The sequence below is a fragment of the Hibiscus syriacus genome, unplaced genomic scaffold (assembly GCF_006381635.1).
Source record: "Hibiscus syriacus cultivar Baekdansim isolate YM2019G1 unplaced genomic scaffold, ASM638163v2 tig00112217_pilon, whole genome shotgun sequence".
Taxonomy (NCBI): domain Eukaryota; kingdom Viridiplantae; phylum Streptophyta; class Magnoliopsida; order Malvales; family Malvaceae; genus Hibiscus; species Hibiscus syriacus.
The window spans coordinates 1,532,615-1,547,707 of record NW_024063270.1 but is presented as its reverse complement, the minus strand read 5'-3'; the positions used below and the strand labels follow the sequence as shown (position 1 = coordinate 1,547,707).

General features: G+C 32.1%; 1 protein-coding gene and 1 long non-coding RNA gene across 2 annotated transcripts; both read right to left on the bottom strand.

Moving 5' to 3' along the window:
* Positions 1-3,893: 3,893 nt before the first annotated feature.
* LOC120175927 lies at positions 3,894-4,999 on the bottom strand. The gene is made up of 3 exons (XR_005521285.1): positions 4,946-4,999; positions 4,795-4,836; positions 3,894-4,019 (listed from the first exon to the last, which is right to left on the bottom strand). It is a non-coding gene; the product is annotated as an uncharacterized LOC120175927 (long non-coding RNA).
* A 1,300-nt stretch (positions 5,000-6,299) lies between these two features.
* LOC120175887 lies at positions 6,300-13,729 on the bottom strand. The gene is made up of 6 exons (XM_039182435.1): positions 13,712-13,729; positions 11,903-11,917; positions 7,256-7,572; positions 6,664-6,732; positions 6,406-6,512; positions 6,300-6,318 (listed from the first exon to the last, which is right to left on the bottom strand). The coding sequence occupies exons 3-6, from the start codon at positions 7,520-7,522 to the stop codon at positions 6,300-6,302; spliced, it is 462 nt and encodes a 153-aa protein (XP_039038366.1). The 5' UTR covers positions 7,523-7,572; positions 11,903-11,917; positions 13,712-13,729.
* Between the last annotated feature and the right edge of the window lie 1,364 nt (positions 13,730-15,093).

The window sequence follows — 15,093 nt, the reverse complement described above, 5'->3', positions numbered from 1 at the left end:
TTACAAATGAATATACAACGATTGTTAGGGATGACAACGGAGTAATGAACGTTGCTCGAATTCGAAGAATCAAGCTTAGGGTTCTAGATTCAATCAATGAAAGAGATTGGCGTGAGAAGAGGTTTTGATGTTAATTTAGGGTTCTTAAATGCAATTACTAGAAATCAAACAAGATGATGAATATTAGAAGGATGACAAATAATAGTTAACAAATATGTATAAAAGATGAATAAAAGATATAAAGAAATCATATTGAAATTCTCCTGGTATGTATGAAGTTGGCGTGAATGATGGCTATGGTTATGGTGAGTGATTTGATGATGATGATGATGATGGGGATGGTGAAGATAGATGGATAGTTGTACAATGAACCCTCTTAATTGCAATTGACTAGGCAAACTCGATATTCGACTCTAACCAGCCCTTCTAATCACAATGAATAGGCAAATCAGAGTGTGAATATCTCCTTCACAAAGAACTTGAAATAAATTAATGATAAAGAATGCATCATCCTACATTAAATTATATTATATTCAAAATATTGAAAATTTGTAATATTTATAAAATCTCGTATTAATCTCGTATAGGAATTTCTATTAGAACTAAACCATAATAAATATACAATGATTAAGCTCACAAGTGTTTTACAAATGAATATACAATGATTGATAGGGGATGACAGTGGAGTAATGATTGTTGCTCGAATTCAAAGAATCAAGCTTAGGGTTCTAGATTTAATCAAATAAAGATATTGGCGTGAGAAGAGGTTTTGACTTCAATTTAGGGATCTTGAATGCAATTACTAGAAATTAAACAAGATGATGAATATTAGAAGGATGTTGAATAATAGTTAACAAAAATGTATAAAAGATGAATAAAAGATAAATAAAGATATAAAAAATCATATTGAAATTCTCCTGGTATGTATGGAGTTGGCGTGAATGATGGCTATGGTTATGGTGAGTGATTTGATGATGATGGAGATGGTGAATATAGATGGATAGTTGTCCTACAAACCCTTATAATCGCAATTGACTGGGCAAACTCTAACCAGGCCTACTAATCATAATGAATAGGCAAACCGGAGTGTGAAGATTTCCCTCACAAAGAGTTTAAAGAAAATTAATGATAAAGAATTCATCATCCTATATTAAATTATATTACAAATACTCAATAAAAATATTGAAAATTTGTAATATTTATAAAATCTCTTATTAATCTCGTACATGAATTTATGTTAGAACCAAACCATAATAAATATGAAAACTATCTAGGATCTAATCATGTCAAACCATCAAGAATAAAATAAACTAGATTTGTGGAAGCGTACCTAAAGTAATCTATAGGTTGAAATTCTTGAATCTTTCAATAAGATAGAATTCTCTTAAGTAAAAACTCTTTGACAGGGATAAGAGTAATGCGAGATGATCTATTTCTTGGGGACCATAACCCTTTATATAGTTGTGTTAAGAATTAGTTATTGTCTGTATTTATAACTTTGCCCATCATCAAATTATAAATACAACTTTAATAGTATTTACACTTTTATTTCTATGAAACGTCTAATACCTTATGACTTTACAACATAATTGGTCACTTAATTTATGTCATATTTTATGATAACAATATATATGAAAAATATGTGCCCATAATTATGGATTTTAATCCAACAATATCCCACTTGGGCAACATATGTTTCCTTAATATAAAAAACAGTACTCAAACTATATCGTTTTTCTCATTTAGGTGTCTAAACTATTTTTCGGTTAATCCTAGTACCTAAATTTACAAACGTTATCATTTTAAGTGCCCCGACCATAAAAGTCGTTAAAAATCTGTTAAATAACACATGTCATGTTTATATTTTTTGAATTTTTATTTAAGAAATAAAATATTAAAAATCCCCTCTTCCCTCCCAGTCCCCTGGACGTCCCTCTCACCTTCCCTAGGACAAATTTCTCCTCTCTACCCACTAAATTTAGGGTTAGAAATTTAGGATCTCATTCATTTATTTAAGGGTTAAGGATTTAGTGGTTTTGGGTTGACAAAAAAAGATTATGGAAGAAATTTTATTTTTATTAATTTCAAAGTTTTTTTAAAAAATAAAAATTTCAAAAAAATAAATGTGACACGTCACTTAACAAAATTTTTAACAGCGGTTACGATCAAGACACTTAGAATGATAACGTTTGTAACTTAGACATTTGGATTGACCGGAAAAAATTTACACCTAAATAGAAAAAAGGTATAATTTATGTATTTTTTTCTATTAAGCCTTTAAAAAGATATAATGTTCATTTTAGATATTATGTTGTAAACTGAAAATATAATATTTGAGGATAAAAATATAATTTCACCCAAAAATGATTTTTCACAAGCTAGAAATTTGAGCTAATGAGGTTAGGTTAAAAATTACTTTTCCAACCATGATTTTAAATCAATTTTTGAGTGATTAACATTGTTTATCGATTGGAAAATCACTTTTCCAATGCTAGAAGCTAAGCCTATAAGTTTATTCGTTTAACTTTAGCTAAACAAACGAACGAAATTTCTTGTTCGTATTTGTTCATGTTCATTTGATAAAATAATAAACGAACACAAATAAAGAACGTAAACGAAAAACAAACGAACGAGCGAAAACGAACATAAAATTAATTGGTTTTGTATTTGAGAAAAGTTATTTTCTTTCTAAACAATTTTAGGGTTTACATTCCTTAATTAATTTGGGTATTTTTATTTGAGTTTAAAATTTATCAAGTTTTAAAATGTTAATGGGTTTAAGATTAAAATTATTATGTCTTCATATTTTAAACGAGTTTGGAGATTGGGATGAAAATAAACGAACGAACATAAACGAACATAAACAAACATATATGAATGAACATAAACGAACAGATTATCGAGCGTTCAAGAACGTAAATAAACAAACGAGCCCTTTGTTCATATTTGTTCATTTAACTAAACGAACATTAAATCTTATTCATGTTTGTTTGTTTAAAAAATTAACCAACATAAACGAACTTCTCGTTGAACAGTTCGTGAAATGTTCGATTTGTTTACAAGCCTACTAGAAACATTCCCAAATTACAAAAGTAAATTTTAACTAAATATAATATTCTTAATCTTTATCTCCTAAAATAATTAATCTTATCTTTTAAAAGGATAAAATCTAATCCTAAGTAAATTAGAACACAAAATTTAGGCTGAATAGATAAAACCTAATACTAAGTAAATTAGAACACAAAATTTAGGCTGAATAGATAAAACCTAATACTAAGTAAATTACAACACTAGAATTTAGGATGAACAAATAAAACCTAATCGTAAGTAAATTTTTTTATTATTAAGCTAAGGTGATTACAAATTAATATATGTTATAAATACTCTCACCCATTTGACAATAAACATTTAATCACTCTTGCAACCGTCGTGCTCGAACCCATAACCTCCAGAAACAACAACGATTCCTTTCTACCGATTGAAACTCTAGAATTTAGGTTGAAAACATAAAACCTAATCCTAAGTAAATTAAAACACTAGATTTTAGGATGAACAAAAAGTTCATTTCTAACAATTTATTTCCCCTAATTAAAATCGACTGCTTTCCACAGGCACTGCCTCTGATTCTTGTATGTAAGGAAGCTATTTTGTCACCTCTGGCACAACGTTGATCGGAGATGGAAATTCTTGTCAGCAGAACCATAACACTTCCATTCCATAATTGACTATTCTCCATCTTTTCCGGAGACACCGGTCACAGCTTTACCGCCACTCTTCTTTACTCTCTTGAAAGCCTTTTTTCTTGCAAGTGGAGAGGTCTCCTCAGAATCACTTTTGGACAGTTTGTTACCACTACTTTTAACCTTGGCCTCTTCAATCTTCTCTGATTTACCAGAATCAGCAACAACAACTTCAGCTTTGTTGCCGGTAAGCTGCTTTGAACTGGGATCTTCTGGACTTGTTTCAGGAACGGGAAGAAGTGCACGTCGGCTGAGGCGTAGTTTTCCCTTATCATTAACCTGCATTAGATGACACAGTTAATGGAGAAAGATTCTATCAAGGAAAAATGTTCAGAAGAAAGACTAAGAACAGTAACAATTTAGCACTTTGATGGATTTACAAGACCAACAGAAAGGATAAAAATTTGGAAACCACTTTTACCATCTCATAGATTAAATATTTGAAATACACAGTACTGGGATCTATAGTTCGAGCCCATAGAATGGTTGAGTATTGCATGAACATGTCACAAAATAATAGTAAAACATCCAGTCAAGTCATCGAGTTATTATGTAGGAAGTCCATATCAAATGTATAGAACATAAAGTTTTTGATAATAATAAAAAAAAAAAAAGAAGAAACATGGGATAACCACAAGAAACTTAATCTTTAGAAACATGGGATAACACCACTTAACGCTCCTCGCATGTCGCTTACCGGAGCCTACACATCTAGCTCATACGGCCTACGCAGACAACCTCAGCAAGGGTTAACCTCACATGGGGTTAGGTTGGAAGAACAACATAACAAAACTTGGGTTTTGATACCGTATTAAGCATCGAACCTAAAACCAATTGGTGACAGGTGAGGGGCCTTACTTTAAACAAAAACAAAGGAGACCTGACACTTAATAGAAATGAGATATCACCACCTAACAATTAGCAATGTCCTTGCATGATACAAAGTGAATATAGCAGGGCAGAAAAATGCATGGATAAATCAATTTTAAGTGAATATCATTCGCCATATTTAAGTTTTATGGTTGAATTAACAAGACAAAAACAAGTTGCTTACCTCGATAAGTTTAACATCAACACGATCGCCAACTTTAACAGCCTATGATGGAAAAAGTTACAATCAATAATAATTTCAGTAGCTTATAATGATAATGCATCTGCAAGTTGAGGATAAAAGAAATAAAAAAAAAGGGAAAAACTATGCTTACATCTTCTGCCTTGGCCAACCAGTCTGAAGTCAGCTCACTAATGCGGCAAAGTCCTTGAGAAAGCAGAATTTATATATATATATATATATTTGAATCTCCTCGTTCTCGTCATTGAAAAACTTACATATTCCTTTTATAAATTTGATAGTATTTCAAGCACCATAGGCTCTTGGTCCGATACTTTACTCAATTGATTCAATTCAAAGTCATACACAAAACTACGAAAGGCACCACCAATAATAATGCGTATATATGTATGTTTTATACATATCAATAACTTTGATAAGAGTAGTCACGCTCTTTGTAAGAACCTCACTTAAAAACAAGTGGAAATGTGAGTTAAAGCAAAGGAGAAAACTTCCTATGTAAAACAAATTCCATATTCCTTAAACTTGGAAATAAGGTGACTGAAAAAATAATCAAACTTTTATACAAAAAAATGTGCAATTTTCTGGATAAAAATATGTACCTCTCGCCCTGGAGCTATCTCAACAAAAACTCCATATAGAACTATTGATTTGATCTCACAATTCCTGCTTAAAAAGATAACAGAGACTCAAAGAGTTCCCAAATATCCATTAACATCCAACAAGTGCAAAAAAGAAATGTTACACTTAAGGTACAGAGAACAGAACATTAAACTTGCTTCCTACACTGAATAGTAGCAGCAGTGATTTCTACTGAAATGTCACAAGTATGGTCCTAAGAATACAAAATCAAGAGCGAAAATTAGTTCCTAACCTAACATAATAATTTTTTACCTTTGCCAAGTTTTGTCTGCGATACAATCAATCTCAGTGTTAAACCAAGAGGAAAAACTAGTTCCCTAACCTACCGTAATGCTAGAGATCTATTGTTCATATCTCCTATACGTAGTTCTAAGATATCTTTATCATAGCATAAAGATAGAAAGAAAATTGATAAAACAGAAAAGCTACGAGTGACTGGAAAGAAAAAAATTAAAATAAAGGGCGGACTCCACTTTCCCTTTAAAGAGGCATACTATAGAAATAGACCTGTTTATGAAACTTCTTATCTGGAAGAGGAAAGTGACAATAATGGTGATCAAAGCAATAGTTTGTGCAGTGGGGTGTCTTACCTTTTAACAGTAACCATGACAGTAATAAGGGAAACTGAAGCATTAAATATACTATCTTTTTGAACAAGGGCGTCTTAGTTTGGACAGTTTACAATGATAAAGTGATTAAATGATAGAATGGATGGAGCAACCACTTCCAAGCAAAATAGTAAGTTAGCGACCATAGTTCCAAAAATTCTTCATATGTCAACTGGGTCTAAAAATTTTACATGGTTGGACAGTGACCAGTACCTCATTATCCTTTGTCTTCCCTTCTCATTTAAAGAAACCACCCCTGAAGCAACAACAAAAAAATTAAGCATGATACATACGTTCATTTCAACTAATTAAAATAACGAATAAATGATAGAAAAAGACACACCTAGTCCGACCTACTGCCGAAAAACGTTCTTGATAAGTAACACTAAGAGGAAAAAAATCAGAAGGCTCGCTTGGAACATCTGACAAACAAACAGATGTGTATACAATCTACAAAAAAATAATAATAATAATAATAAGCCTCCACTATTTCGTTTAACATGTGAAAAATAGATACAAAAAAAAAAATCTTAATGCAATGAATTTGAATACGTTTTCATAGGAACACATTACACATGTATACAAGGTAATCAGCACTTACTGTTTCTCCATCAGTTGCCATCACAGAGCCACTAGCTTGCCTCCCTATATGACCTGTCTCAATAAGAATCTGCAACATGCAACAAAATCACTTATCTAATTTGTTAGCATCAGACTGGGTTCAGTATTCACCTGATTATCACTATGAAACCCAAGAAGAAACAACGCCAAAATAAAACTAGCATTTTAACTAACCCAAAGTGCAAAATCTTAGCAAGAAAAGAAATGCTAAAAATTTAAGGCCACCATTTCTAAGAAAACTGCCTATGTATTTTCCCAACTATTGCAATAGGAGAGAGATGTCATAAACTCATTTCCTAAAAAATTTTCAGTATGAAGTTCGAGTAATAACACCTTATTTTGAATTTGCTAAGATTTTACTTTTTTTTGGGCAAGCTAATGGTAAAAAGACTACATTCAACCAAAGCAAGCAACGTAATTTTTTGAATAGCTGAAATATTTAGATAACGAACTTCAGGATTCTAAATTTAAGTTGTAAAATACTCTAGTTTCTACCAGTTGCTTTTACTTTGTACTCCATCCACGACTAAAATTTCATAATAAAAGTAAAATAACAATTTCTCTAAGCTTACCTCTCTATTTCCAAACAGAATTTTGACAGAAACAGGTTGCAGTAAACTGAACCACCAGCAACAGCACAGCACCAGTAACAGAGTCAGAAACCTCCAGCTCGGACGAAGCTTTAATGGAAAAGCTGTTACACCCGATGCCATTTCTCGATAATAGCAGCGAGAGAGAAGAAGACGTAGACGATTTTTGAGGACTAAGAAAGCGAGGTCGATTTGGAGACGAAAGGAATTTGCAACGGCGAGAGAAAGTGAAATGCGATGGTTGAGCATTGCACGCCGTGCTTCGTTTGCCACTAGAGCTTGCCAGCATTTCCATTTTTGTTTCAGAGCTTTGAGATATATAGAGAGAGAGAGAGAGAATGAAAGGAGCCAGCAGAGTTTATCCGTTCACAAGGCGCGCTTACATGAGAATGGAAGGGATATTCGTAATGGATATTTATTTTGATGGGCCTATTCTCTATTATGGGCTTTTTGTTGTTTTAATCATAAAGACAAAATTTACTGTCAACGTTTGTATAAATAGTCCTTTTATCTCTTTCTTTATTCTTTTTAGAAGTACTTTATTTTTTAATGTTTTAATTTTTTATTAAAATAGATCATGTTAGATGAAAATCGATAAATTATTAAAAGTAAACACATGTTGTTGACGTAATATTTTCATGTATTTAATTGATGATACGACGTGTGACACTCACCAAAAGTGATGATGTGGCATGTGTAATGTCAATAATTAGACACATGTAAAAATATCACATTAATAACATGGGTTAATCGTTAGTCAACTAATAATTTTCATCTAACAATGTATATTTTGACAAAAAATTAAAAAGTTAGAGGATAAAATACTCTAAAAAAATAAGGTGCAAAAAGACTATTTATACAAACTGGGTGGTAATTTTGTTTTAATTTTATATGAATATTTTTCTAAACTTGAAAATTCATTCATTTATTTATTATTATTATTATGACTGGAAAGAAAAGAACAGAAACTAACAATTCTAATCTACAGAACTATAATTGCGTCTGTAGCCCCAGCTTATCTTTTCCCAGCAGCTGCTCTACTGCACTTGGAGGTTGGCGGAACAGATGGAGGTCAAACGGAAGATCCCATGCTAATTTAGCTAATTCATCCGCAACCTTATTCCCCACTCTGGACGCGTAGCACAACGTTACTCGCCACTCTCTCTTCAAGAGTTTCACAATATATGGAACCATCGACGATAGCACCTCCATAGCAAACCCTTGGCTCATCATTGAAAGTATATCTTTGTTATCTGTTTCAACGATGATATCTCGTATCCCTCGGTTCCATGTCATCGTCATTCCTTCTAAAACTCCCCACAGTTCTGCATCTATCACAGCACAAACACCAATTGCTTTTGTAAGACCCATAATCCAGTCTGCATTTGCATCCGACCCACTCCTCCACAAATAGCTAGGCCAGATTATGTCTGTCGTACTCCATCGCTGTTCAATTTGCACCATCCCAAAGGAGGTGGCAGCCAAACTATGTTGTGTTCCACTCTCCTTTGTTAGGCCTCATACCATGCAAATGTTTGTGACCATAGCATGTACTGCCTCTGCTTGGAGCCTCCGAGCATGTTGCATCAAGCTTTCCTTTTCCAAGAACTCCAGGTCGAAAATCAATGCTACAAAGTCAATGGTTAACGGTGGCGGTCAATGGTTAATGGCGGTGTTCAACAATCTACGATACTGGGTCAGGTCAATCATGGGTTGAATCGGGTCGACTCAGCGGTTAAACCGGTTTGGTTAGTCAATGGTCAATTCGAGTCGGGTAGGTCAATCATTTGGTTTACAATTCAATTTGGTCACCGGTTCGATTCGACTTTAGATGGGTTAGGCATGAGAGTTTTGTGCTTTCTAGAATTGACGCAACTTAATATCGCTTAGAGTTGGGCTGGATGCAGGCCTGGACAATTGGGCTAGTTGGTTGGCCCAACCTTCCAGGGTTTCTCTCCAGCTTCAACATTGTCTAGGGTTTGGTTATAGAGACGACAGCAACAGAGACAATAGCGTAACAACAGCTCTTATTGATGCACAATTAACATGTCAACGCCGAAAATAAAATGATTAAGAAAGAGAAGAAGGAAAAAGAAGAACCAGAAGAGAAAGGGAGAGAATGAGGCTATTATTAGAGCTTTTTACGACGAAGACATGATGAAGTCATAGATTTCGTCTGATTCAACAAGCAATGAGCATTCTTTCGTGAAACCAAAGGCAGATTTGAGATGAGTCCTTTGAAACCTAAAACACGATGATCATAGAACATCGAACGACGATGCACAATGGCCAAGAATCACCTCCAGTGAGGATTCCAAAGAAAATCGACAAGGACGACACATATATTCCATAGAATGGCAGATATTTCAGTTTTATGGTATATTAATTTGCATTTATACAAATTAATTTAGATAAATTACTAGGCGTGACCCTGGACTTTCTAGGGTTCATGAAATTGACCTAAGCTTTACCCCATATTTAGTTTAGTCAACATTCCTATCGAATTGGTTTCATAATTTTAAATCTATTCAATTTGGTTACCAACACTTTCAATTCCATTTCAATAGGATCCCTTAACTACACCATTATCTAATTTATCCATCAATTACTAATATTCATTTACAAATAAGTCCTTAAACTCCTAGAATATTTCAATTAAGCCCCTTAACACATAATTTTCTTCTATTTTGACCCATTGTAATTTGATTTCCATTTCAATAGATGCATATCGATTCTCAAACTTCTAAACCCCCCCCCCCATTTAGGGTGTGATAACTCTTTCATCCTTAGAAAAATTTCGTCCTCGAAATTTATTCAGTTTCAATTCATGGTTATAGAGTTCTCTTAAGCTCACTTAAACTTTTTTTTATAGGAATATGGTTCTCATTGGGGCTCATAGTACAAATATTTTCAATCAAGAATGTTTTCTCCCTTTTTGGTCTTATCCAGAATTACTTCCACAATTATCATGCTTCCACTATGTACTCAGATATCCAATACTCAAATAACTTATAAGATGAGTCTCAAATGGTATGCATACATGCTCATTTTACTGTCTATCGGAGTTGCAAATTGAGGTATACGTGATATTAGGTTTCTTCATTCATGTTAAGTGCCTGAGATGTTATTATGATATCGAGTGCTAAAATTGTGATCATGTGTATGACTTGATGTATAATTGCATGGTGCCTGAGGCTAGGTGAAACCATTAGACCATAGAGATGATTAATATTGTAGATGCAAATCCTAAAGTTAGATATTAAATTCTATATGATGATCTTAAGGTGTAGATCAGTGATAACTAGTGAATATTATGCTACAATTGTGTATGCACATGTGATTAAGGCATGGCTTGCACGTTGTTGAGTCTAGAGACTAAAATATATTCAAGGTTAGGCCCTTAATTATGGATTAGTGAATATATAATCATTATTCATTGTTTATTATGCTAGCATACTTTTGTTTATAAGATTCATAATGTACGTTAGATTAACGATATACTTGCGAGCTTTGTAAAGCTCAAAGTTTGGATGCTTGAGGAGTACCATCGTATTAGAATTTCCAACATATTCCTCCATACTATAGTATTGTTACTTTTGGTGGACACGTGTATTCATAGGAGTCTTAATCAAGTATTTGGTTTGTAAACTTTGAGATTTGTATTCTTTTGGTTTAAACTAAAGTATCACGAAACTTCAATTTGTATAAATATTTTATATATGTTATGAATATCATATTTTGATAAATCATATTGTGTTTTAAAATGGAAAAAAGTTTTTAAGTTCGGTGGTTGCTTTGACAACCCAATCTGACATCTCAGACCCATCTGATGATGATCAGGTTTGAGATGTCAGATTATTTGTAACTCTGTTATTATTTCAATTATTTTTTTATAATATTAAACTTGAAGCTTCAATTGTGCATAAATATTTTTGTAAACCTTACTTATGCTTTTATAAGTGAATGGAATTATCCATCATGTGAATTTAAAAGGTTTCTAAATTTTGGTCGGTCACTTTAGTGGTCCAATATGGCATCTTAGGCCTACTCTTATTAACGAGATAAGTTTAAGGTGTTACAATAGTTAAGTTGATTGACAAAATTAAAAGATATATTATCATACTAGAATCTACTTATAATTAAGTGATCACAAATATAATTTACTCTAAATATTATTTGCATGTGTACTAACAAAATTTGGAGAGAGAAGGGTTTTAGTGTTTATCATGACATATAGATAAAGATGGTAATAGGATGGGATACGAAAAGATAGATTTTTTTACTACCTTGACTCTAATATAAAATATAGTAAATTTCATTTGAATTTAACTACCTTTGAGAAAAATTGTTATTGCACATGTTTCGTGCCCACCCGAAGATATGAGATATAAACACAACTCGATCTGACATAATTTTTCTATTTTTCTATTTTTATTGGGAAAATAGAGATATACAAAGCAGACTTTGACAATTGCATAGAATTTGACAAAAGGAAATAAACATAGTTCCTTGTTGATTTAAAAAATGACATGATTATGTAGAGGGCATTGGTTGATGCAGGAATGGAACAAAAGGGGCGAGTGAGGTATTCTCTCCCCTGAAAATATCAAATTATTATATATTTTAATTTTTTTTTTTTGTTTTCAAGTTAATAATATGTTTTTACCCTTTAGAATTTTAGAAGTTCACCCCTCCTAAAATTTTAGAAGTTCACCCCCTAGCATAAGATCTTGTGTCTATCCCTGGATTGATGTGTGTGGCCTATGTACCTATGTATGTATATGACCACATATGGTAGTAGATGTGCCAGACAATTGTGATTGTTAAGTGACACCGAGCATTCATATCTTATGTTTCTATTTAGTGGAACAATACATGATTGCTTGATGACACTAGGTACCATTATCGTTATTTATCTAATTACTACGTGACACCATGTGATTTGATGCTAAGTGAAATTAGATAATTTATTTATAGGGACATGTATATGAAAATAAGCCTTAGAGACTAGAACTAGATTATAAATGAGATTTCTATCATTTAGTTTATAAATGAGCAATGGAAAGCATGCTACTTCTTGTAATAATTTCATATGTTTAGATTCATTCCTCTATACATATACTAATTTACTTGTTTACATTTATGAATTATATGAAGTATAATAGAGTATAAGTATTATATTGAATTTGTAAAGTTTAATGTTCAGATGTTTTCGTTTATAGGTTAATAGATTAGAAACCTTGTTGAGGAGCACTATAATTGAAGGGATTTTAGCATCTCCAATTCAGAGTATCGTTTCAGTTATTTTAGAGGGCATATGTATCTATAGGATCATTATATGTATTTTAGTACGTAACTCTGTTATTATTTTAATTATTATTTTTATGCTATAAAACTTGGATATCCGGTTGTGTATAAATATTTTTATAAACCTAACTTATGCTTTTATAAATAAATCAAATTATCCATCATGTAAATTTAAGTGATTTGATTGATAAAATTAAAAGTTCGATTATCATATTAGAATCCGCCCATATTTGAGGAAAATTGATATGCACTTGTTCCGAACCCACCCTGAGATATGGATGTAAACTCAACTTGATCCAACATAATTTTGTAATTTTTCCATTTTTATCAGCAAATAGACCAGACTTTGACAATTGGATGGACCAAATCAAACATAAGGTAAAACATAAGGAATTAAAACTAAAATTTCACCTCTTTTAAAAGTTGGCGCATTCCAAGATTAATACACGCTGCAACTTCAGGTGGACTGCTTTTCCAGAGTATTTTTTTATTAGATTTTTGTGTAATTATAAAAAAATTATTTTTTTAAATATATTTATTCAATGGAGTATAATTGTATTTTAAATTTTTATTTTATATTTGTTATTATAAATTATAATTATATAGTCATATAAATTCAATTATTAGAATATTTAATTGGATGACTCCGTCTAGATTAAATTTAACGATTATTATAATTATTTAAACACATCATTATTATATAATTTTATTCAATTATATTGAAATTCAATTACAAAATAACTTTTTCCGTACAACTTTATTTTTGGTTATATACACAAAAGAATAGATATTATCACGAACCAAGCGATCTTAATAGTTAAAGGATTGTTGTCATTTTTTGATGTTCTGAATTCAAGCATTACGTATGCAGAAATGTATAAATATTTAATATCAAATAATTGAGAGTCTTTAAACAAATACTACTTTATATTCACTCCAGATTAATAAGAAAAACCCGACATCGTACGACAACAACCTTCTAGAGGATAAACATTACTGCTGGGCTTATAATGGCGAGTCAGCTCTACAGTAGTCCGTGGGCTATATTATGGCTCAACAAGGTTTACCCCAATTTTAGGCCCCTTTACTTGCTTCATATAACTAGGTTTGATTAGTAAACTACCACTCAACTTTATTTGAATTTTCATATTTATTTATTTTTTTATTATTAAACATATAAATAAATAATATTCATGATTCATATAAAAATAGTATTTAAAATACCATTTCCCCCTTATTTTAGCAAAAGATACGTGAATTTCAATAAAATAGGTCACTGTTACCTATCCAAACTATCAAACTTCATCGATCCGCGACCCAATGCAAAGTTTTTAGATATGCAAATTGTGCCCAACGAATCTTAACCAGCCAACACGTGTATCTCATTTACAATTCCGATGTATATGACGACCACATGTTAACATATGTGTCCTTATTTGATGACTATTTAAGTCTATATCATCATTTCCTAAAACATCCTATTAACACTAATACTACGATAACTCTCTATTGACATCTATCCAAGTATTATAAATAATCATATAACAGAGAGTAAATGTACGTACAATCTAAGACACAACAAACCCAAACTAAAATCACCCGAGAAACCCTCCGATCACCATCTACGGTTATTATCTATTCCAACAATCGAGAGTCGCATATTCTATTTTAATGCAAAACTAAAATATGAAAAAAAATAATGAAAGTTTGAAGGGCAAGTTAGAGGATAGCGATGCAAAACAAAAGCTTGTTAAAGAGATGCATACGGATACCTAACTCTTTATACCAACAAAATTCATTAATCTACTACATGCCATTAGGAGACATGCTCTAATAGAATTCCATTTGATTATCAGTTGTTTTTTTTCTCTCCCGATTTCCAAGGTTTTGCACCGATTAATCCAAATTGACTTGTATCGCACATTTAATTTTGGTGGATGAGACTCCTAACGAATATTTTCTGTAGATACAAAGACTCAAACTCGAGACTTGCTTAAGCGATATCAAGAACTCAAATTCCATTTAATTATATCAGTTATTGATCAACAATTGCACAGACGAATGTTAATAGGGCAACGGGACCGAAAGAATTGCATCAAAAGCTTTTGCATTGCGAAATTTCCTTGCCTTAGTACATATTAGAGGTACAAGCCATAAAATGCCTATAACTTTGTAATCAATAAACAAGCAAAGGTTTGCCCCCTTCCACAGTGTTAAAGCAAACACACAGAAATCCATTGAAATTCACATATTCTCTCGAGGGAACTGAAACAACAAACAGAGGAAAAAATAGACATTTTCTCCCACTTTCTCATCTTCCAAACATTACTTTAATGGTGTAAACTTGGACGCGTTAAAAGCACATGTAAAACCCCAAGCTAAAATACAGATTGTTAAACACTATTTGTGGAGAAATGAAACATTTGTGCTCATTGTTTACTGTTATTTTCTTGATATTTGCTTCATGGGAAATTATACCTCCCTCTCCGTATAACAAAGCTTGAAAGAGAATC

Coding starts and splice junctions, on each gene's coding strand:
- LOC120175887 (XM_039182435.1), bottom strand. CDS start 7,522: ATGCTCAACCATCGCATTTCACTTTCTCTCGCCGTTGCAAATTCCTTT. Junction 6,733..7,255: donor TTCTGTTTGGAAATAGAGAG/GTAAGCTTAGAG, acceptor TGCATGTTGCAG/ATTCTTATTGAGACAGGTCA. Junction 6,513..6,663: donor TGGCAACTGATGGAGAAACA/GTAAGTGCTGAT, acceptor ATTTTTTTGTAG/ATTGTATACACATCTGTTTG.